Consider the following 25,574-nt stretch of genomic DNA (forward strand, 5'->3'; position numbering starts at 1 on the left):
TGTATGTTGGGTTAGAGTAATTATTCAATATGTCAGAAGTCGATGACTTGATATTTCTTTCTAAGTAGTTTTAGAACTACAAATTATTCTACATTTTTTTGCCACAACTCTAACATAACATATTATAACTAGTTGTCTGTTATTTATACATGGACTTACTATTTTTTATTCATCAGTCATACTCTATCGTATCACATTTGTAATAAAAAAGTTGTGTAATAGTTTGTAGTACTATATTTTTTTTTCATTTATTCATCTCGCATAATAATGGGTCTTACTAACTTTTTCCTTGAAATGAACCCTATTAATTAAATTTATGGTGCAGTTCATCGATTATATGAAAGGAGTGAATAGCACTCATTACATCCAGAAGTACCTAATAAGTTTACAATGGGCCATGGGTGCATTAGTGCAGGAGTGAATTGGAGAGATCGAACGAAGTACCAATGTTTGGGCAAGAAAGAAAGTAAGAACAAACTTCTCTTTTTTTTTTTTTTTTTTTTATGGGAAGTAAGAACAAACTTCTCAATTACAGGTTGTTAAGAATTTTAGATTAGAAGATTTTATTTTGATATATATGATAGGATTTGAATTTATAACGATTGCATAATAATTATTCTTTAGTATTATGTCAAAAATCAATTGGTTTTGGTAAGCTGGAATATGAAGTTATGAACCCAAGTCCCTTATTGGATAATAAAATTTTTTATCAATTGAACTAAATGGAGCCAACAATTTGGACTATTAAAAATTAAAATAATTATAGTTTTCAAAAATTTAGCTTTTATATTATTTGTATTTCATTTTACACAATATTTAATTTTAATAAAATATATATTTTAAATTAATTCTATAAAATAAAATTTCTTTGTTAGGTAAATAGGGAGAGATGGCTGCAAGATTCGAATTCTGGTGCCTCGATACAAAAGAAGATGCTAGAACGCAAGGTTATTCCTCAAACACATAAATACGAACCCTAGTGCCCGATATAAGAGATGCTAAACAGCAAAAACACAAGGTTATTCTTCAAACACATAAATACTCAAATAATTACTATGGAATTAATAACCAATAAATATGGATAAAATCTGCAAAAGCTAAATGCCTATAAAAATTAATAAAACAACTTATTGAATAAAAATTAAACTTTTTCATTTGTAAAATTAACTCTATATAATTAGTTTAATGGAGAAATAAGTGAAAGTTAAATTTAAGTTTCACATTAATCTCTATATATTAAGAGGCTTTAGAAAGTTAGTTATGGTTTCAAAAATGTCAAAATACCCCTAATTTAATTAGATAATCATTATTTTTAAAAAATAAAAAATACAGTTAAAATTGTAATTCAAAAAAATTCAAAAACAAAAAAACTACTAGAGAAATTTTTTTCCTAAAAATTAGTACTCTTTATTTAAATATATCTCACACACGTTTGATACTTTTTTTTTTCTAACAACTAACACACATTAAATCTAGTAGTTTACTCTATTTCAAATCATAAATTTTAGTTTCTTAAAAATTTCTTCTACAATAGATAAATTCAATTTGAAAAATTCAATTTGAAAAATTACATTAAGCTCAAAATAAAAAAAGAGTCTCATTGCATGTGTGGAATGTGTGTGATGAGACTAGTATTTTTTTTTTAAAAAAAACAAAAAAATAAAGAATTACTAGTCTTATCATATGTGTTTCGCACGTGCGATGAGGCTAATAATTTTTTTTTTTTTTTTGAGAACACATTATATGCACAAATTTATATTTCTTACTTACAAGGTTTAGCAACTGAAATGTTGATATAAATAATAATTCTTTAAAACTTTGTCAAACCAACATTTATTGATTGATTTGATATTTTGCTCATTGATTGATTTGATACTATGTGTGTGTTTGGGTTCTGCGTTGCGTTGCTGCGTCTGCGTTTTCAAACTTTTTTTTTTTTTTTTAACATTTTACGCGTTTTGCAGAAAAGGGGGACAAACGGCACTGTAGCGGTACTGTAGCAGTACTGTTTATGGAACCCATAGCCACTTTATTCATTAAAAAATATTAAAAATGGGTCTCACGGTACTATTTACACATTTAAAAATTATTTTGTTACAGTGTTTTCAATTTTCAGTTTCAACAACAATAAGTTCAATCCAAACGCACCCTATATAAGCCAAGGTAATTTCGAAAATAAAGTGAAAATTGTGTGCATTTTCTTAGACGGCTGATTCAATTCAGCAATCCACTCCAAAGGATGAAACGACGAGAATAACTCGCAAAGGATTGAAATGTACGAAAATGATGTCGTGGCAGTGTTAAATCCGAGTCAGCAAAATTTCATCCTAAACCATAAACCATAAACCATATCGCTAAGTGGGACCCTATGACTATGTGGACCCTACTTTTCCTTCTCAATCATCACCATTACACGTCACCCTTTTTGACATCAAAGTCATCAACTTCTCGCCACGGTTGGGTTTTTTTATATTATTATTATGTTTTTTGGTGCAGCACTGATAACATATTATAATACGACACATAATGTCGTGTTTTTATTATTTCATAATCATAATAATTGAAAATACGATTTCAAAAAAGTATATAAAAAATATGTGCAATAACGAAGGTGTATGCATTTTTGGCGTTTTGTGGGAGGGACAACGAAAAAAAAAAAGAAGAAGCACCATACATAAATTCAAAGCTTTGATGGAAGCTTAGATATTTGTAATTTTCTTATCATTAGATGCATCATGCATCTAATAATAAAAAAGATGCATCATGTATAGCACTTATCGTACATAAAGAATTGAACAAAATAAAAGCATAGATTACAATTATTTGGCTTTATAGAAAAGGAAATTATTATAAGATTAGCTGACCAAAACCAAAAGGTAGATTATTTCTGTGGGCGTATATATTTAATGTTTTTAATACTTTCTCAATTAGAATAATGGTTAAAAATTAGGTTTATGTTAATGATATCGTTTGTGGTGAATCGTGTATGTAATTCCTTCATATCTCAAAAAAGAGTAGTTGTTAAATAAATTATTTTTTAACAATTTAACTTTTTAGTCAATGTAAATTTTTGAGACAATTGATAAATTATCACTCAACAAATAACTTAATATTAGATTAAGAATAATGAAAAGGATATACTAAATATTTATAATATTGTAGTTACAAAGTGATGGGATTATCAATGAAGTAAAGTATAATATGTGATATTTGTCAAATTGCACAATTTTTGCACCAAGTTTAAATAGGATTAATGAATTAATATGATATATAATTTGACAACTCCATAACCATATTGGTTTACAACTCTTTTATATAATATATATATATACACTAAAATATATAGTAAACCAATCATTTATCCTAAAATTACAGTACCCTATAGGCTACAGCTTAGCATGATAGGTCAAGTTTGAGATGCACTCATTGAAAGAAATCGTAAATAGTAATACTAGCATCTGAAATTTGTGTTGTTACTTTTTACAGAATGAGTAAAATTGACAAAATGCAATTCAGAATTTGTCAGTTTGTCCAAATTGATAAAACCCTTGGTAGTAGGTTGTGTAAGATTTCAAGAAAACTTTATGTGGCCTACATTTAAGTGATAAATGAAAATTCATGTCTTAAAGATTTTATTTGTGAAAGACGTTACGGTGAATAACAATTTCTAAGTAACTCTCATTTGGTATAACTCCTTTGGTTAATAAACACATTGAAGTTACTAGTTTTAAACTCCTTGATGGAAGGAGAGTTATGAAACAAATCTTAATTTAAAAGGGTCCCTAGTCTAACCTCTCTATATATAACCTGTCTCCATCAAAAGGAAATATGTAAAGTAAAGGTCATAGACTAGAAGACACCTTTATAAATACTATTATCGTATATTAAGTCATCTTTTTCTCTAAACACTTAAACAATTATGATTGAAAATATGTTTATGTTGTTTTGTTTTCGCTGCACTCTGAATTTTGTCTTACAGGTTGTGCTACCATCCCATCTCACTTCTTTTTAATAGAAAAAGAAAATGAGATAACATATAATGCAAATCTATCAAGTTATCTAAATCTTTCCATAAAATTTTTCTTAAAAAGTTATCCAAATCTTCTATATAAGTAACGGGATTGGGGGGGGGGGGGGGGGGATTTTTTTTTATAGACAAAAATAAGTTTGAAAAAGCAATTATGACATCTATTTATTGTAGTCCACTAATCATGTTTATTATCATATTAATTTGTAAAAAATTTAGTGAAAAATTAATAATATAACTTTTAACATTTTCTTAGTTCAAATAACATCTTTCATTCGTTCTAAAAATACGATGGAGTACTAAGTGGGGGTTGTATTCAACTTATATCAAAATTATCGTGGACTTATTAGTAGTTGTATTTTTTAATAAAGATAAAGACTAACTGAATATGTATTCAACTTATTCCCTTTTTGAAAAAAATAAAAGAAAAAATAATATGCATTCAGCTTATCAATCAATTTTTGTTTTTGTTTTTTTTTTTAAAAACTTAAATGAAGGCGAATATTTTAAATAGGTCTTTTTATATTTAAGTATCAAAATAACCTAGGCTGCAACCTTAGTTTATGCGATAGTCACAAAGCAGTAACACACTTCCACATAAATCTAGCAGGCTAGCACCTATGTAACCTCTTGCATCATTCATCTTATAAAGTGGATCAAAGACCAAATAAATAAGTACTTTTTTAAAAACTTCACTCGTAACAATGATAAGTTTGCAGTCAATTTTTATTTGGTGTAAATAAAACAACTTCCAATTCAAGTTTATAAAAATGTCACCCTTTCAAAAATTTGTATAAATAATACTCCTCTTTTTGAAAATTTTATAAATGCGATGATTAAAGTCATACCCTTCCATGTTGTTACATTTCTAATAAAATATTTTAATTTATTTTAAAAAGATTCTAATTTATTTATAAAATTTTTAAGAAGGGTGTTTTTTTTTTAAAAAAAAAAATTTGAGAATATAGTTAAGTAAAGAAGGGGTTTCATTTTGTCCATAGTTTGAATAAGAATTTTTTTTTAACAGTATAATATTTTGTTGTGAAAGTCATATATGAATTTGTATGTCGCATATATAGAAATTAGAAACCTTAAGAAAGAGGTATCATTTATATAAACATTTGAAGTAGTGTTATTTTTAATAAGAGTAGTGATACTAGAAATATTATTATAAATTTTATTAGGGGAGCCTTACAAGCAAATGTGTCACTAATCATAACAAGTAATTTAAACATTTATTTATAATTTTATTGAAATAACATAAATTATATTCATTGTCACATCAATTTGTATTTTTTTTTTAATAAAATTTGTAGTAGTTAATAGTTTTAACATTTCCTTTTGATAAACTTAAAGGCATGTTGATAAAATATATATTTTTTCTTCTTTTTGAGCAAGAGTAAATTTTTATTTATTTTAATTTTCTTCTTTTTGAGCAAGAGTAAAGTATAAGTTTTAGGACGAGAATAACACAAAAAATAATATAGTATTATTTCTAAAAAATTAAGCTTTTTTTTTTTAATTAAGCTTGAATTAGGAGATTTTACCCAAAAAATAAAAAAGCTTGAATTTTTTTTTTTTTGACAGTAAAAAAGCTTGAATTTGGAAATGGGCAAAGCCGAAAGTGGGTTGGTCGGGTCCGTTTTCTTGAAAATGATGTTGCTACTTTTCGTGGAGTCAGTGGGCCCCACTTTTCGTGGCCCAGATTACTGGACCCCCATTGGCCATTGTCAACCTCGAAAGCTTTGTGACATTTCTAGACTTTATTTCTTGCCATAAATATTCCCCTGAACATTTTACCAGGTCACGCAAACTTAGATTTTGGTCAGGTAGCCCTCAGACACTTACCCTTCACCTTTTATTATTTATTTTTTAAATTAAAAAAAAGTATTTAACGTGGACTTATTAATTTCACGACATATCACAACAATGGATCATTTCACATATACTATTGGAATCGTGATAAGACTATTACTCAAACCGTTCATTAAGTAAAGCAATACAAGAACTCTTATAATTAAGCCATATTACATTTATCAGCCTTTTCTTTGACAAAGAATTCAAGTTTATGCTGTATTTCACAATTTCGGTCCATGATAAGAGCACCATTTAGATTATGATGAGCTTGCTCTATATTTTGAATGATATTCAACATGCATGATGATAGACATGCCAAATTATCATTCTATGAGTTCAAATTTATTTTGTTTTAACTAGTAATTGTCAAATTTTTGTTCAGACATAAATTAATGCGAGGACAAGTTAAAAATTTTTTGATCCTCAAATCATCCATGTTCTTTGAATGAAATTACAACTTATGATATCAATTAATTTAAAATATTGTGCTTGTGGGAGGGACGAATCTCTGACCCCAAGAAGTAATTGTCATCTTTGGAAATGACATTGAGCCTTAATCCTCAAGGTTTTGTTCAATCCCACATCGGGGAGAGACGTCTCCCACTCATGCCTTATAAGCCTTTGGCCTAAGGATGAGTGTACCACTACTACACATGAGTGGGAGGCGTCTCTTCTCGATGTAGGATTGAGCAAAACCTTGAGGACTAAGGCTTAGCGCCATTTCCAAAGAGGACAATTTTTTCTTGGGGTCAGAGATTCGTCACTCCCACAAAAAGGCCCTTCTTAGGGTAAGTAAATAGTTTGATTTTATCTATGTGATTTATTTATCAATGTTTCAATAACTCATAATATGATTTTTCATCTAAAAGCTTTAAAGCTCAATTGCTATCTTTGAGTATTTCTAACAAAAACGTTTAGAATTTAGAATTTAAATATTTTCTCCCCCCATTTTTGTACCTATCGAATAATAATAATAATAATAATAATAATAATAATAATAATAAAAACCTTCTCATAGCTATAAAGCCTATAATCTTTAATATTTTCCATTTTTTCTCTTTGTATTATGTGGGGGCCGGTTAATCAATAATTATTAAAACCGTGTTATTTGGGCCTGTAACCCATCCGAGGACGTAAAACTGTCCGAGGAGGCCCATATCAGGTTATAAGGGTAACCAAATGAAAAGAAGAGTAGATATCACGTGAGATGAGTTCAGTGTTCGTCCGAGGACAAAATCCTTCTCGGCAATATGTGTCCGAGGACGACCTGAATGCCATGTTGTTACAAACACACTTTAGAGCTACATCACCACTGAAGGTGGGACATGGGACCAAGGGTAAGAAAGAAAAGGTAAACAAATATCTTTAACAATAGCTGCCTCCACATTAATTGCATCTCAACCAACTCTCTAGCCGCATTAATGTGGAGGTGATGCCTGAACAGTGATGAAGCAGCTTTACAGTTGCTGGTTGGAGGTTCCAGAAGGTGTTAGATGGGACAGAAAGGGATCCCCCGAACCCAACCTACATATGTGTGATGAAGATGACATCAAGAGGGCAGTATATAACATAAAAGAATGCATCGAGAGAGAGAGATCGGGACTTCTAATTAAGGAGTACTTAGAAGAAAACCTTATGAAATAAAGAGCTTAACTGGTTTAAAGGAGAAATTGATCGTTATATTAGTGCTAATCTATCTACAAACATTGAGCTTAATCGTTTTTCTTTTGGAGTTCATCTAGTTCTTTGACATCCACGCTCTACAAATTTATTGTTTGGGCCTTTAACGTTCGAACCCAATACGAATTTGGGATCGTTACAAATTGAGTCCTTACATATTATTTTTGGGTTTTATTTATTATTTTTTTTAACAAACTATATGTATGGGACAAGTAATAATGATACAATGCGAGCTAAAAACACAATTTCAAAAAATTATATTCAAAATATGTGCAAAAATGTGTGTAACCAGATTTAACATTTTTGGCACTTTGTGAGAGGGACAAGTGACAACAACAAAAAAAAGCACCATAAATTTAATAAATTCGAAGCTTTGATGGAAGCTTGAAAGTTTTAGATATTTGCAATTTATTTATTTATTATTAGAATTTAGATGCATCAGACATAGCGCTTATCGTACATAAGTATTGATAATGCTCTGAAATTTAGTAGACTGGATGCCTCGGGCTTGAATGATTTGAAGAGCCTAAAAAAGGAAAACAAGGGATCAAAGGAGACCAGGGTTGACCGGCCAAAACTCCTCCTCCGATGAAGTTAGTTTCTCTCTTACAAAATCTGGAATTCCAAACTTCTGAGAATTGTGTAAAAGTATTCACTTACCTTATTTTTTATGTAGAGGAGTGTTTATATATTACATAGGGCAGTTACTTGTTTGATAACTTCTTCTATCATTAAGGAGCTCGGGAGATTCGGAACTAACTTCCATAAATGCCTCAGAAGTTACATTGTTTGATCTTATTTTCTATAACCGTCATTGGTAGCGGTTTGTAGTAGTGAACCTCAATTTTTACTTGTGCTCCAAAATAAGAATGTGGAGGTCATCTAAAACTTGTGTAGAGTTGGGACGTATAAAGGTCGTCCAAACATTTTTATGGACGGACGACCTTGTCATGGACGAGTTCTCCATTCAAAGTCCGTTTTTTATATTCTTGCCCTGGACGACCTTTATGGACGAACTTGGAGTCGGTCTATTTTCTAATACACCATCAAGTATTGAACAAAACAAAAGCATATGATTACAATTATTTGGCTTTAGAAAAGAAAATTATTATAAGATTGGCTGACCAAAAGGTCCAGAAGGTAGATTACTTTTGTGGGCGTATATATTTAATGTGTTTAATACATTCTTAATTAGAATAGTGGTTCCCTCTCAAAAAAAAAAAGAAAAAAAAGAAAGAATAATGGTTATTAAAAATGGGGTTTACTGTTTAAATTAATGATATCGTTTCTGATGTTTCATTTTATTCTTGTAATTTCTACTGATTTAAAAAAAAGTAATAATTAAATAGATTTTTTTTTTAATAATTCAAGTTTCAAAAAATAACTTAATATTAAATTAAGAATGATGTAAAGGATATGATAAAATTTTATTTTACTGTAGTTACAACTTACAAAGTGACGGAATTATCTATGAAGTGAAGTATAATATATGATATTTGTCAAATTGCACAATTTGTTCACCAAGTTTACATAGGATTAATGGATATGATATGTAATTTGACAACTCAACCACCATATTGGTTTATAACTCTTTTATAATATACTAAAATATATAGTAAATTAGTAACCCAAACATTTATATAAATTACAGTACCCTATAGGCTTTAGCTTATTAGCATGATAGGTCAAGGTTGAGAACTTGAGAATTGAGATATAATCTGTAGTCCAGTGTGAATTTTTGTTGTTCCATGAACAAGTAAAATTGACAAAATACATTCTAGATTTGTCAATGTGTCCAAATTGATAAAAACGATGGTAGTAGCCAAGAGGTATATAAGTGATAAATTCGATCCTACTTTTCCTAAATAGAAAAAGAAAAAGAGATAAAATACATACATATATATATATATATATATATATATAAAATTCAAATCTACCAAGTTATCCAAATCTATATTAATGCTAATTAACTTATTATCATACTATTGGTTTGTGTGATAAAATTACTAATTACTTTAGTATTCTCTTGGTTCAAATAATCTTTCTCCCCTTCTAAAAATAAGATATTTACGAGGGGTGGTAGTTGAATGAAGACTAATTGAATAGGTATTTATTCTTATCTCTTAAAAAAGAAAAAGAAAAAAAAAGGTATTCAACTTTCCAATAAATTAAAAAAAAAAAATCAAAATTACATCATAACTATCAAATATATCCCCTCTGAAACAAAAGTCAACTCAATTTTTCTTCCAAAAAGAAAGCCAACTAAAATTTTTCCCAAAAGTTTAAAGGTTGCATCCAGCATGGTATTTTTATGTTCGTGTTTCCAAGACATCGTAATGTCAAATCTCTCATTTATGATGTTAACAAAAATCTACCATTTCTATTATAACTATTGAATTATCAAAAAAAATATGTGGGTCAAAGGCAAAGTTTATAAATACATTTTTTTTTTTAACTTCACTTGTAACAGTGATGGTAAATTTTTTATTTTGAGTAAATCAAATCAACCTTCCTTCATATTTATAAAAATGAAACTCCCTCAAACATTTGTAAAAATAATACTCTTCTTCTTGAGATTTTTATAAGTACAATGATTAATCATATCCTATCATATCATTACTTTTCTAATAGTATGTATATATATATATATATATATATTCAGACTCATTTATACAAACCTTGAGAAGGCGTGCCCTTTATTTTTTTTTTGAGAATAAGGTAAGTAAAGAAGAGGTGTCATTTATATAAACCTCTGAGGAGAAGTGTCGTTTCATCCATAGTTTGAATAATAATTTTTTTTTTTCTATAAAAAATATACTAATATTTTATTGTGAAAGTCATACATGATTTATATGTTACATTTATAGAAATCAAGAAAGAGGTATCATTTATGCAAACATTTGAAGTAGTATAAGAGTGATACTAAGGATGTTATAAATTTTATTACGTAAGTCTTGCAAATTGATATGTCACCGATCACATAAATAATTTAAACATTCATTTATAAATATTGTTGAAAATGATATAAATTACATTCATTACTATGTCAATTTGTAATTCTTTAAAATAAAATTTATAAATTTTTTATAATTTTCCTTTCAATAAACTTAAAAGCATGTTGGTGTAAATCATTTTTTTTTCCTTTTTGGGCAAGAGTAAACTATCAGTTTTCAAGTATGAGAATAACACAAAAATTAATATTGTACTATTTTAACACCTTCCCACTTCGCCTCAGTATGGCTGTATGTATGAGATCACCCATATGCTAGTGAAGTGGGATTGGAATCCGGGCAATTATCTCATTTCCTTCACAATTTTTTAAAAATATTTTTAATTTTAACTTTTTACTTATTTTTAATATTTTTTATTTAATAATTGAGATTAAAAGTTTCTTTTTCTAGCTTTTAATTTCAATTATTTATTGCTATGGCACCCTAAGTATTGCATCTAATCTCAACATAGTAAAATAAATGCTGAAATATCAGAAAATTAAGCTTGAATTTGGGAATGGGCAAAGCCAAAAGTGACAAGGAATGGAATGGGATCAGCCTTTGCCATTGGGGTTGGTCAGGGTTTGTTTTCCTGAAACTGATGTTGTTATGGAGATGAGTGGGCCCCACTTTTTGTGCCTGATTAGTGGACCCCACATTGTCAACTTTGAAAGCTTTGTATAATAGTATCTTTTATAGACCTCATTCTCTGCCACAAAAAAAAAGTCTTACGAAACAATTAATTTTGCTGGGACAGGTTTGGTTAGCCACACAATCAGGTAGACCAGGTCCATTTTGAATCGCATTTCCAACGAATTCCTCAGAAACCGGTCTTCCTTTTCTTTGACAAAGAATTCAACTGTTTATTTATGTTTTATATTTTACTTTTTTGGTAAACAACAAATGGGGTCAGCTAAACTATGCCAATTTTTGTGCAAGGTGCTCAGGTTAAGACTTAGGTAATGTTTGGATAGAAATGTTGTGTTTGCTGCGTTGCGTTTATTTGTTTTTTTTTGTTTTGTTTTTTTTTTTTTTTTTTCACGCGTTTTCTCCCTCACAAGCGGTTACTGTTCATGTACTGTACATGAACAGTAACCGCAACATTTGACCAGTTTTTCATGAACAGTGCATCCGTGCACTGTTCACGGACCCACAAATTTCATTTTTTATCAATTTTTTCCATTAAAAATGGGTCCCACGGTACTATTCACACATTTAAAAATTATTTTACTACAATATTTTCAGTTTTCAATTTTCAGTTTTAGCAAAATAAGTTCTATCCAAACAGACCCTTACCGGTCAATCCTTATGGATGTCTATCAACAAAGGATTGCTGGCAACTTGATTCAAATTTAGGTGAGTTAGACAAAGTGTCTGAGCCAATCAACTGAACCATCCCTCGTTGGCAAATTCAATTGTTTATGTTCTTTGACAAAGAGCAACATGGTGTATTGGTGTAGATTATGATGAACTTGCTTTATATTAAGCATGCAAGAAGATAGACAAGATAATGCCAAATCATCATTTTATGAGTTCATTTTTTTCTTCTAACCAGTAATAGTCAAATTTTTGTTCAGACATTAATCAACGGGAGAATAAGTCTCAAATTCTGATTCTCATATCATCCATGGACTATTTTGAATGAAAATTACATATATAATATCAATTAATTAAGAAGATTTTGATTCTTTTGCAATACATTGTGTTAGGCCATAGTTAAAATAAATAGTTTGATTTTATCTCTGTGATTTGTTTATCCATGTTTCAATAACTCATAAGGTGTCTTCTCACAACTATAATCCTTAACATTTTCCTTCTTTTCTTCAATTTGGGGAAAAAAAAATTATAATTACCAAAATTTTCTCATTTATTATAGGGTTCTAATGGAAAATTGTTTGGATGGAGACGAAATTGGTGAACTTCTTGCAGATTTTCCTCTTTCAACAAAACAAAGTTCAAGCTAGAAGAACTTATTTTATGTGCAAATTATTTACAATAGAGAGTTTTGTACAGAGATGGATCCAAGATTTTAAGTTAGAGGAGGTTGCAGTATAAGCAAAAAAAAAAAAAAACTCTAAATAGGCATCCATATAGTATTAACAAATTATAAATACACAAAATCATTATTTCTTAATACATTAAGATGCAATCATCTATCAATTAAGAAAAAAAAAAACACAATAATATTGTTTTTTAATATTATGTTGGTCAATATATATATATATATATATATATTTTGGATGAAATTAGAGCATTCAAAGTAGTGCTAAAAAATTTAGCTTTTAGCATTTCAAAAAATTACATTATCTATTTTACCACCTTACTTTACAATACGCCAAACATTAAATGTTCTATTTTTTTTATCACTTCATTTAAAATAATATAAACAACTCATTAAAATAATAAAGTAAGAGAGAGAATTTGAGTTTTTTAATTAATGGAAGAGGGGGTTGTAATTGTAAACAAATTAGCTTTAGCTTTTCCAATAACACAGTTTTTTGATTCTTTGGTGTTAAAATAACTTTTTTGCTAAAATACAATTACAATTGTGAATGCTTTTATTGTTTTTATTAAATTTTTGGGTTGTATAGTTGCTAGTTGGATTAGGCTGATTGAAGAAGAGAGAGACCTAAGGTTTTGGAAGGGGGGGCCTAACTACAAAAAATTAAAAATATAACAAGTAAAAAAAAAATTGGGCCTGGGGTGGGGTGGGGGGGGAACCCTTGGGTCTGTCCTTGGTTTTGTATACCATATATATTACGGGGAGCAAACTGAACATAAATTTGAGTGTAAGAAGGGTTATCCATGTAATGGAATTATCAAAAATCTTGAAATATGTTAGAAATATATTAGACATATTAGCTAATAGTATAAGATGAAGTCCGCCTACTTTATATGCAAGACAAATTTCTTACTTGTACTAGAAGTCTAGGGTTTGTGCTTATATTATGAGCTAATATATCTAGCATATCTCTAAAAAAATAATAAGGTGCATATTTTAGAAGAATTTGAATTTGTATTAATTTTTGAAACCTAATACTGTAACTTTTAAAAACTTGGACTTATCATTTGAATTTGAGTTTCTTGGTTAGATTTCTACCCAATGCCAAAAAGTTCAACATAGAACTAGTATCTTAGACAATCAATTAATTAGTCAAAAATTTTCCATTTCTTTTTTCCCTCCATCACCGGCCTTACCGACAAGAGTTCACCATATTTTTAATTAGTGGTCCTAAAATTGTTATTGGGGGTAATATTAGTGGATAGAGTTGGGGACAAGGATTGAATGAGATCCAGCAGCAAGCAAAAATAGACCTCAACCTCAATCATAGAGTATATCTGGACAAAACAAGGAAAATAATGACAACAATGTGGTTGAGAATGCAACAAATGAGTGGTCATCACAACCTTTGTCTATTTGGGAAGTGGAAAATCTGATGCGAACAAGTAAAATGGTCCAATCTTTTGATTCCACACAGGCGCAGAAGGAAAATCTTAACCTCATATTTTCTTGATTCTTTTCAATCAACCATTGGAGTTGGGACCCTTTCAATTTTCATCCACAAATTTTTATTTATTTATTTTATTTTTTCCTCTCGTGCAAAATATTTTTTTGGGACCTTTGAGTCTTGGCATAGTATCACTAATTGGGGTTGAAGGTGACATTTCAGTATTTCACATTTTAATGAAGTTCTCCTTAAATAACATAATAAATAAATAGATAAACATAAATAATAATAAAAAGACAATAAATTTAACTTTCTCCCTTATCCTTAACTTCTTTTTCCAATCTGGAACCAAAGAAAAAAAAAAAAAAAATCCTTCTCCAAACCACAATGATTTTTCATTTCCCTATTTTCCTATTAAATACAGTTAAAAAAAAATCTCCGTGTTTAACTATTTTTTTCTTTGTAAAATAGAAGTTTACAACTATTAAGATAAATAGTTAAATACCCATTGCTTGCACAAAAGCATAACTGTGTAAAATAATTATCGTAATAATTATTTTTATTTCCCAAAATTACAGGACTAATTTTAATTAATTAATTAGTTAATTAATTTTAAAAATGAAGTACTTAGTTAAATAAACAAAATAAACTAGAAAATAAGCCAAAACAGGCATAGTTGTGAATTATTGCAGGATGTTCCACAGTTCTCGACTTTACGTAATTGATTGGCATCTATATCCACTTTTTTGTCTTCACATAAATCCATCATGTCGCCTTCTTCAATCTATATTGCTTGCAATCCACTCTCACTATAAAATATGTGAACACTCTTTACTGGAAGTGAGTGAAGTACAAATGAAATTAAAGTTAGAATAATAGTTAAAGGATTAAATTTATTATTCTTATCAATCAATTTAAACTTTTACAAATAATGATAATTTTTTATGGTATTAAAATTCATGTGAATTCTAGTTAGCTTAATTGATAAAGTTTTTTTGCTGTCGAATAAGAGATTTGGGAGTTCGAGTTCTACTTACACTAATAATCAATTGGTGTTTTGACCTGATGATAAAGAGCAATTATTATGGAGTGGACATTATAGGTTGTAATTTTATCGTATTTATCAAAAGAGAAAAAAAAAAAAGAAAAGAAAAAAATATCACACTTGTAATAAATTGCAAGTTGAAGGATGTGATATTGGGTTGTATTCAATAACTAGAAGGGGGAAAAAATTAAGGAGAGCAATTGTTTGTTATTCAAACTTACAAAAGAGCCGATTTCAAAATACATTTTTTATTTTCGAAACCTTGTTTGTTTTCTGGATCACATTTCAATTGCTTTCCTTTCCTGATGCTTTATCCCACATAGTTTCGTTGAGATTAATAAAAGTTTGCAGTTCGCTTATGAAAGATAATGCAAGTGAGATATCTTACTAGCCAGTAGATTCTTTTACATAGCCTGGTTTGCTTGATTTATGAAGAATGAGATGTATTATTGCCAAGTAAATGCCATGGTAATACTTTTATTCAAGCAACTTTAGTGGTAAAACTACTTCGAACTTAGGAAGGGTGAGCTTGTTTAGCTTAATAATAAAAAAACTCATTTGAGCTCTCGCAATTCTGAGGATATTTATGTTGATTCTTGCAGTTCTATTGTTATGAAAAATTTTCAAAAAAAGGAAAATACTATTAAGTACTACAAGTTTTACTGTATAAACTGATGTAGCTATGTATACGATTGATGGACTTCAATTACTAAATAATGAATCTTTGAAATGTGTTTTGATAATTGGTTACACATCAGTTTGTAAGTTTCATGTAGTAAAATTTGTAATAACCCTACCATTATTCCTTCAAGAAAGTCTTTGGGATGCTTATATGGCATTGATTGAGTTAATGGATGCTTGAAATTTTCATGGTTTTGTTTGATCAATTTAATGTTGAGGTGGTATAATTTTCTCTAAGTCCTAACTTGAGATTTGGAGATTTTTTTTTTGGGTGTGTTGAGGTCAAAAATATCATAAGCATTGTATCAAGGCCCAAACCAATACAAAATTGGAATTTAAGAATCATTTGGGCTTTCAAAGAAGGGGCAAGGTCCAAACCCGCTAGTTAAGGACTACTTAAAATAAGTAGGAAGAGGTCCAAACTCATGAATGTGTAAGCTTTGGGCCTTAGGAAGTAAAGAAAAAGGAAAAAAAGGAAGCTCAACCTAGCCCTTGTGAAAGAAATTTGCAGAGGATCTTAGAAAGGGAGTTGAAACAAGACACCTGGGGATTCCCAGAAACCTAGGATCCTCGGGGTATGTAGAAGGAGATCAGCTGGGATAGGGATAGCTTAAGGGAGCATGCCCATGAACACAGAGAACGAGGATGAGTATGTCCCATTAGCCGCCCATGATTCAGAAAAAGGGCTAATGACTTAGAAATCAGCACTTCATGAAAGAAGTTTGGTACCTTGGGGAACGCAGGAAGATGGATCATGAAGGAAGGTGGTTGGGGGATCTTTCAGCTTGACAGAGAGGAATCTCCCCATTTAGAAAAAATTACAAAAGGTGAAGCACCCAAAAGGTGGGTCTGAAAAGTAGCATCTAGAAGCTTTGGAAAAAGGGGAATTGAAAGTCAATCCTTAGGACCTCCCAAGAGAGGAAGGTCAACTAGGGACTTTTGGGAGGGAAACCTCAAAAGGGGAAAATAATGAGAAAATAAGGAAGGGATTAGTCACCAATGTTACTAACACAACATTGGTTTTGGTACTCAGGGCAACAAATGGAGGGAATCAGTGGTATACTAAAAACTCTAGGAAGACACTATAAAAAGGGATGGAGCTAACAGTAAAAGCCATTCAGCAATAGTGAATTAGAGCAAAAAGATACTTTAAAAAACTCCTTTAGAATTCAAAAAGGGAGAAAATAGGGAAAACATCGTGAGGGATCCTGAGGCAGGCACTAGAGGATACACTTGAATTCAAGGGGATTCAAACCTCACAAGTCGTAGAAGCCTAGAAAAAGCTATCTAAGTCTGTGACTTTTGAACTTATTTGAACCTCGTAACATATCCTAGTAGAGAAAAACCTAATGTACTAAAACTTAATATCATGAAATATCATTCTATTTTCTGAGAATCCCTAACGTTTTATTTACCTTTTACTGTTCCTTTACTGTACAATATGTATATATTTTGTATGTATGGATGTGTATGTATTGTAGGACCCATGTCTTTATGCACAACTTGGTTCCTAATCAGCCTAATATAGCTGCGGTAAGTCAAGCCTAGTCCACCAAACAACAAGTATAGGGCCTAAAATCCTTGTTTCTATTTGGGCTTGGGTATTGTAAGAAAAAAGAACCCATAGGCTGTCAAGTTGGGTTGATTGCTTAGAGTGTGTTTTTGTTATGTATGAGTTCATGAGGAAAAAAAGAAAAAGAAAGGGAAAGGGCATCCATTTAACACAATCAGAGCATGTTGGACATGATTATTATTATTTAGAGATAGTATCATAGTACTATACCAATGTGATACACGGATTTAATCCAAATTATAAGTAAACAAGATTAAATATTCCAATAATTGATAAAATTAACCAAAAAAAACTATAAAACCAGTTATAGTTACATCTGGAAAACTAAAGTATTGAAAAGCATCATAAGTCATAGAGCTTTACAACATAGAAGGGGATCTTGAGACAATGACAAAGTAGCCAACTTGGGTACACGCCAAACTAGCCAACACTTCATTTGGAAGCTTAACTTGGATTCACATCAATATCAGAATCTGCACATTGACATTCAAGAAACCCCAATTAGGCCTTATGCTTTTGTTTGACAAGATTTGGGATTACATCATGTTTGGCAAAATGGAGACAGAGATAAAGAAAAGGAAAATGAGTATGGGGAAGAAGAGGGATGGGAAGAGAAGGAAAAAATTTCTATTCTCATGTTGTTTGGTTAGTAGGTAAAAGTGAAAAGAAATGATTTATATTATGAATCAGTTTTTAATTAAAAAATAAAAAAAATAAAAACTAAACATTCACTTTTAATCTCTCTCTCTTCCCTTTCAAATTGGAAAGAAAGGGAGTAATAGATTTGGAGGAAAAGAAAATCGTATCATTAATTTTCCCTTCCCTTTCCTTCACTTTCACCAATCAAACAAGGAAAAAAAATCTCTTTTTCCCCTTCTTCATTTTTCCTCCCACCCACCAAACAACGAAACAAGTGTTTTTCCACAATCTCTTCCCATCCCTTGTTCACTTAAGCCATAAAAGGAAGTAGTAATTGGCAAAACTTAGGTATAGTTCTTGAACTGTTATACCTTAATTTTTACACAAGTCTTCTTCTTTCCAAAATGTATTCATAAATATATTTTAAAAAAATTAACCGGAAGGGGGCTATAATAATGGATAACTATTATACTTTTTTTTCTTTTTCTTTTTAGGAGAGATAACTCTTTTATAGATATATATATATATATATATCTAGTATCTACTGACTTTTAAAAAAAAATTTGGGAGGGCAAAGGCCCCCTTGGTCCCAATGTGGCTACAACATTGCTTCGATGAACACATTGCCAAAGAAAGCACTTGATTTTGGGGTAGAGTGGCAGCTTTCCAAACCCGACTTCCCATAAAGGTGCCAACTTGGGGAGTAGCTTCGCCTGCGAACAAGCTAATCTATAGGCCTCCTTAAGCTCAAACTCTCCACTTGGAGAGAAAGCCCAAAAGATACGATCCTTACCATCTGCAAATAAGGGAGTCGGTGTTGCTTTTATTTTCAGCAGCAAATTAGCAGGGATCACAGAGGAAATACTCTCCCAATCCCAATGGTTGTGTTGGATAAAATCTTTGAGAAGAAGGGCTTTCTCCCCTCTATTGCGAGGCCCTACAATGAGACTTCTTAAAGGCCTTTTACTCATCCATTTATCAAACCAGAGAGATAAGCAACTATTTTTACTTGCTATCCACTTAATACCATTCTTGATAACTTCTTCACCTAAGAGAGCGGACCAAGTCGTGGAGTAGATTCTAGACTTGGACTGGAGGTTCCTTCTACGATTCAAGTGTTTATGGGAAAAGGACACGAACGCATAAAGAATCTTTCTCTTGATGGAATCTCCAATTAAGCTTGGCTAGATGAGCAGTATTTTTTTTCTTAGCTGCTTGAAGGCCCAGAACTCTTTCATTCTTTGTCAAGGTGATTTTCTTCCAACTAAGTAAGTGCATTTTTTTTCTTGCTGTCTATTGATTTCCATAGAAAGTCTCGGCACAACTTATCCACACATTGCGTAGTTTTGGGCGGTAGGACAGCACGTTGCGTAGTTTTGTTACATCACTCTATGTTATATGTTGAATAGTTATATGACGTATTCTTATTTACAGTGCAAATGTGTTGTATTATCTCCTCTACTTAATTAAGGTTTAGATGATTAAATCTTTATTGCAATTTGTTTATTAGCAGTATACATACATGGGTGAGATTTAACGTGTGACCATGAAAATAATTTCAATGCTAATGGACCAATGGTAGTTGTAGTAATCTTTTTGTTCATGTATGTATTTTCACGAAGCTACATCATAGATTTCTCCATCCCTTATTTCTGTTTTTATAATTTTGAATTTGGCACAAGCTACATTTAATTATATTGTTTGGTTGGTTAGCATTGAAGGAAATTTTAATTGTGTAATAATAGATGATTGTACTATTGTTTTTGTATAAATCTAGTGCGTCGCATGGGTTAGTAGTGGTAGGTAAAATGAAGATTTAGTAAGCTTATTTTTTTGAGAAGAAAGATTTAATAAGGCTGATAATACAATTAAAATCCCACTTTAATAAATGTGACAACACGTTAATTGTTTTGTGGGGAACAACATAGCAATCCTAATACTAATAGACAACCATAATAACACACTAGATTCAACAATAAAGAACAAAAGGCTCAACCTAAATGATAAATATACAAAGAAGGCAACGTTTATCTTTTTATAAACAATTATAATGAATGTTGAAATTATAGTGCGCAAATTGATAGATCATTTTTGGCATTGACAGGAGTCTTTATTTCTTCAATGAAAGTAATTGTTTGTGGGTGACAATCAAATTAATGTGTAGTGTCTTCCAACTGGTGGCCATTATATGTGTTACTTGACATTTGGTTTTTTTCCAAGAATACATTCCAGATGAGCAGGAAAATTGCAATCTGCACAGTAATAAAACCATTGCTTGGGATCTCGTTCTTCTTCACAAATATCACAGTAATATTCACCTGAGTCATCTTCAGGTTTATAACAGAGAATGAAGGGATGTTCATGTTGGTTGTTATATGCAGTTTGTGGTAGTGCAGCACATCGGAAGTCTAGAACAAATTCACAAGTGGCACAACAGAATACTCGATATCGATACTCACCACAACTACTACACTCTTGTTTAGTGTTTGTGTTGGAGAGGTAAAGACGATGCTCGTGACAAGCATGAGTAAGGGTGTTTGAGATCAAACTGCATTGAACATTGAGATCATAGTTGCAAAATTGACAATTGTAGCATAAGCCATTGCACTCTTCAGCACAAAATGCACAAGAAAAAGAACGGCTCCGATAATTGAGGGTGAGTGGGTGTCGATGAAGTGGGTGTCGTTTTATTTTGGGTAATTCTACACAAGATTTATGAAGAAAGAAGTTACATTGAGTACAACAATAAAATGGAGGGAGAATGTCTCGTACGCATCCATTGCATTTTATGTTATTCGGAACCTTGTTAGTAAGTTTTAAATCATGATCGTGAGTAAAGTGTTTGATTTCTGTGACTATTTTGGCTCCATCCTCCCCCATAGTGAATTTTTTGACTTCATAAGTAGCTGGGTCAACAGATAGATGGAGCTGCTCCTCTACAAGTTCCTCCAGTTTTTTGTACGCCTTATTTCTAGGGTTCATACTACAATGGAGGTGGGCAATAAAATCGCATATTGAGCAATAGTAAACCCAATGTGTGTCTACTTTTTTAACACAGAGTAGACAAATTCGAGAATTAGATTGATGGATTTCTAGAGATTGAGTGAGCTGGAGAGGGTGCTCATGACGTGTAACTTTGACTGTGGGTGGGCAAGTAGCACAACTTGTATGTATACCAAAATTGCATGGGACACAAAGAAAGGGCAGATTGCCTTCTTTGCCACAAAAGTCGCATGTGAACTTCATTAGCTTCCAAATGCGGGTCAATGAGTGGTCGTGGTCCTTGTGCACTGCAGATTTGATGGTGAGTCGGAAAGAACATCCGCTGTGAATGCTGAAGTTGCAATGGGAACAATGATAAATGTATTGGAAACGAAATTCATTGCAATCTACGCATTTATTATATTTTTTGATGCCTTTGGTGAGAATAAGAGGATGATTTGGGTGCAAGGGATGCTGCAACTCAAGGGGCAGTTCTGCACACGATTTATGATGGTAGGAAGATTTGCATGTTATACAACTGTAGCTAGGACCCCATACTGGTTCCCAACACCCCTGACAAGAAATTCCACTTCTCTCGTTTGCATTAAAGACCAACGGATGTTGCGGATGAGAAAAGTGTTGAAGCGCCATCCTCTAGACAACATTCAATTTGGTTAAAAAAATAAGAACTTAATAGAACAGGGCTGGGTGCTACCCATACTGAATCCATATCACAGAGCAAAACAAACATACAGAGAGAGAGAGAGAGAGAGAGATAAGCTTACACTATTCAAAATAGATGCATTCCCACTCTCAGTGTTAGAATCATCTTTATCTTGGTTTAAGTCGCCACTGGAGCAGCTTCCACCGACTTCCAAACCGTACAGGGAGCCCTCGAAGAAACTCATCACTGTTGCAGGAGAGATAGCAACCGTCAAATCTCTTATTTCCCTCTCTTCACACTCACTATTACTCTTTCTCACTCTCTCAATTTGAACCTCAAGTTTTGCATTCTTTTTGCTTCTCTCAGCCTCACCAGACGCATTTGAGTTCCTATAAAAATCATCAAATCATAATAGAGTATGGCTCATCGTTTTATACCGAAAATTGATTGTTTAGGACACCAATTTAAAAAATAAAATAACATGCTTACACTATCATCCGCGGTGCTAAACCAAAATTTTAAACCTACCAAAATTTACTTCATTTCTTTTAATACATGTCCATTTTAACATTCAACCCATTAAAATAATATTATCACCTCATTAAAATAACACAAAAAAAAAAAACTTTTTTCAATCATTTCAGATTTCACATACTCTCCCCCCCGAAGCTCTCTCTCCTCCCCAATTCAACGTTTTTTTCTTCTCGAAACCCAACAGATCAAGCACAAATCCAACATTAAACACAAATCAAACATCAAACCCAAATTAGCCAAACCAAATCCAGTATCAAACCAAAGTTGCCAAATAAATCAAACACAAATCAATAGAAAATCAGCCCAGCAGAGCCAGACCATAGCCACCACCCACAACCCATAAATCAAACCTGAACAAACCCATAGTCCTGCCCACCACCGGCAGTTCAACAACTACCACCAAATATCAACCGAAAATGAAGATATTCTGGTTTAATCGGTGCGAAGATGAATTTAAGTGAGGTGTTTGGCTGAAAAACGAAGAGAGGGTGAGCTCAAAAGGAAAAAAAAATGGAGGATTTACGGACCCCAGCCACCACGATCCACCGCCACAACAACTAGCACCACCACGATCCTCCACCACCATCGGACTCCTCAGGAATCACAGCCACCCCTTCAGAGGGGGACAAGAGAAAGGAGAGATGTCTGAGAAAGGGAGGAGAGAGATGAGAGGTGTCTGAGAGAGAAAAGAGAAATAGAAAAGAGAGTAGAAGGAGAGCAGACGAAAAAGAGAGAAAAATGGAAAAGAGAGGTATAAAATAATACTAAATATTATAACATTTGGCTGTAACATTTTAAAGTTGGAACATTGCTGTAGCATGTGTGAAATTTTTTATATAGTAACGGTAGGTTTTTTTGGTATTTGCTATTAATACTCTAATCCAAAGGGTATTTTTTAATTAAAAGATAGAAAACTAAGGATTTGAATTTGATTCGGGTCTCCATTTAAAAGTTCAACATAATAACCTCTCATTTTGATTTTGGTGGTCTCACACTCCAATATAAAATTATGGAATTAAAGATAAGGGGCATAAAAAACTAGGAATAAATGATAGTAAGACATTAATTCTATATATATAATAATAAAAAAAGACATTATACCTTTTTTTTGGCTAGGTAAATGCAGGAGCTCGAACTCCCAAGTAATAGGTTACTTACATATTAATTCAAGTACTAAAAAAAGACATTATATTTGCACAATAAAAGTTCCAACATTATAATTTTAATACCACCAACCAAACCACCATTATTACTCCCTTGGACAAAACTACATAAATGCTTGGGGCATCCAAAATATTTTCATATGTTGTGGCTTTTTATTGTATCCATAGCATCATTTATAATATATCTCACAAAAATATACTATTAATTCAAGTAATAAATAAGCCTAAAATTGTACTGCATTTAACATATATAACAAAATTTAAGCAAGTAAATCAACTTACTATTTATCAAAAGTAATAGAAAAACACATAAGTATAAACAAATTTGCAAAAGCAACCATCATTACTTACCATAAGAATAATTCAATTTTGACTTCAAAACACACCTAGGAAAACTTCCAAGTTTGTCTTAATTTTAATTTTTTCAAAGATAAGTTCATGTGAAACTCATCTATAACTTCTTCTATATATAGGATTATTATGTCTTTGGCATAAAACATTCTCCAACACAAAAGAAAGAATAGAAGCAATTAGACAAGGAATTGATGCTTACTTGCTTAGATATATATACTTATCTTTCTCTTTTGTCTTATCTTTTTCTTTTACTATTATTATCTTCTTCTTTTTTTAATCCATATCTAGACTTTATACTAACATTTCCTCTTTCTTTTTTTCCTATACTTGTACATACTAACAATTTATTTTATCATTCATTTATGAGATTTCTTTACACATCTCTATCTTGGTTACACATGCATGAAATTCTATCTCTTATGTTCCTAGGGTTCATTAGAACACTAATGGCCGCTTAAAAAAATAGTGGTAAGATAGTATTTTTAAGTATTATTTATACTTCAATAGTTATAATAGGGAAGGGGAAATTGAACATTGAATGTTTACGTTAGAAACACTAAAAGGGCAAGATGTGCCAATTGAGTTACACCGCTCTTGGTGATAAGATAGTAATTTTTTTTTTTTGAGAATCAAAGTTATCATATATCAATGCCAATGACATATATTCAACACCTACAAGAAGCATCATATATTGTATCATATTGCATTAATTATTTGTGTGACGACTATATTAGGATGTGTTGTGAAAATTTAATGTCCCTAGCTTTACTTATATGACTTAACTAATTCAATTTATTTTATTATCTTTTATATTTATTAATGTATAAATGTTGATAAAGATATAGATAAACCACATATTTGGTTTCTAACCTTTTAAATGTGTCATTTACTCTTTAACCTTTTACTATTGTGTCAAAATGGTCCATTCCATTAAGCAAAAGATAAAAAATGCTGTTCCTCAAAAAAAAAAAAAAAAAAAAAGATAAAAAATGCTTATGTGACTAATGATCCAAATAAAATATTATTTGATGCCACATAGACTGAAACATGTACTGCATGTCAGCATTACATTAAAAAAACAAAGAACTTTAATAACTCAAAAACTCACTCACGTGCAAGCAAGGGAGATTTGGGATCAAAATCCCTAATTACTCAGTTTTCAATTGTTTCAAGGCACCTCAAATTTGTCCAAAGAGAACAGTGAGGGACGAGAGTTAAGTGAGTGAAGACTAGCGATTCTATGGGAGTTGGAGGAGGGAACAAAAGATTAAGGAGTTGAAGGTGTATTCAAAGTGTTTGGAGTTGGTGCAGGATCATATAGCATTGGAGAAGTTGCGGTCTGCAAGAGGCTGATGGAGAATAAATTTGGGTTTAATGAACATTGTGACTTTGGTCTAAAAGGTTTTACTTTTTTGTCACAAAATTTTCTTGGTGATTGATAGTGTAACTAGTAATTGAGTTTTGGGTTTTATACATCTTTAAAAGTTGAATTTATTAGAATATTTTTTTAACAATAGTTTCTAAAGTCTAATAGTTTGTTCAAATTGTTTGGATAAGATTTTTCCAATTGACACATTTGAAAGGTTAGAGACAAAATTGACAAATAGCATTAAGGTTAGATACTAAATATGCAGTTTAATTAATTTAACTAATTTCTATTAGAAAAGTAGATTAGTAACGGTAATTAATTTGTAACTTGAACATTTAGTACATTTAATGCTTTTGATTTATAAGTGTTATGACTTTGTTGGGAGTAATAATTTAGTACTAGAAGCTTGGGGCCCGTGTTCAGTTTTTAAACAACATTACAAGTATTTTTATATACTTTTTCACCTACACGTATTTCCAAAAAAATTGAAAACTGATGTTTAAACATATGTACCAAACAGGCCCTTATTTACCGTTTTTTATTTTTGGTTTCCCCTTTCCATTTTCT

The 25,574-nt window shown here is 31.1% G+C and overlaps 1 protein-coding gene across 6 annotated transcripts; it reads right to left on the bottom strand.

The window, feature by feature from the left end:
* Window positions 1–19,921: 19,921 nt before the first annotated feature.
* LOC126693443 (uncharacterized) lies at window positions 19,922–23,721 on the bottom strand. Of its 6 annotated transcripts, none has more exons than XM_050389407.1 (3): window positions 23,636–23,721; window positions 21,709–21,833; window positions 19,922–21,577 (listed from the first exon to the last, which is right to left on the bottom strand). In XM_050389407.1, exons 2-3 carry the CDS (start codon window positions 21,829–21,831, stop codon window positions 20,135–20,137), a joined length of 1,566 nt encoding a protein of 521 aa, XP_050245364.1. In that variant the 5' UTR covers window positions 21,832–21,833; window positions 23,636–23,721; the 3' UTR covers window positions 19,922–20,134. The 6 variants fall into 6 exon arrangements, with proteins under 6 accessions (XP_050245364.1, XP_050245363.1, XP_050245361.1 ...); XM_050389406.1 differs by having other exon boundaries at window positions 21,709–21,976; window positions 23,636–23,713; XM_050389404.1 differs by lacking the exon at window positions 23,636–23,721 and adding an exon at window positions 22,472–23,578.
* Between the last annotated feature and the right edge of the window lie 1,853 nt (window positions 23,722–25,574).

Source organism: Quercus robur, chromosome 7 (assembly GCF_932294415.1).
Source record: "Quercus robur chromosome 7, dhQueRobu3.1, whole genome shotgun sequence".
NCBI lineage: Eukaryota > Viridiplantae > Streptophyta > Magnoliopsida > Fagales > Fagaceae > Quercus > Quercus robur.

Bases quoted from the DNA above. Each gene is read 5' to 3' on its own strand.
- LOC126693443 (XM_050389402.1), bottom strand. The intron at 21,578-21,708 runs GTAAGCTTATCT...AATGTTGTCTAG, and splicing joins ATGCATCTATTTTGAATAGT to AGGATGGCGCTTCAACACTT.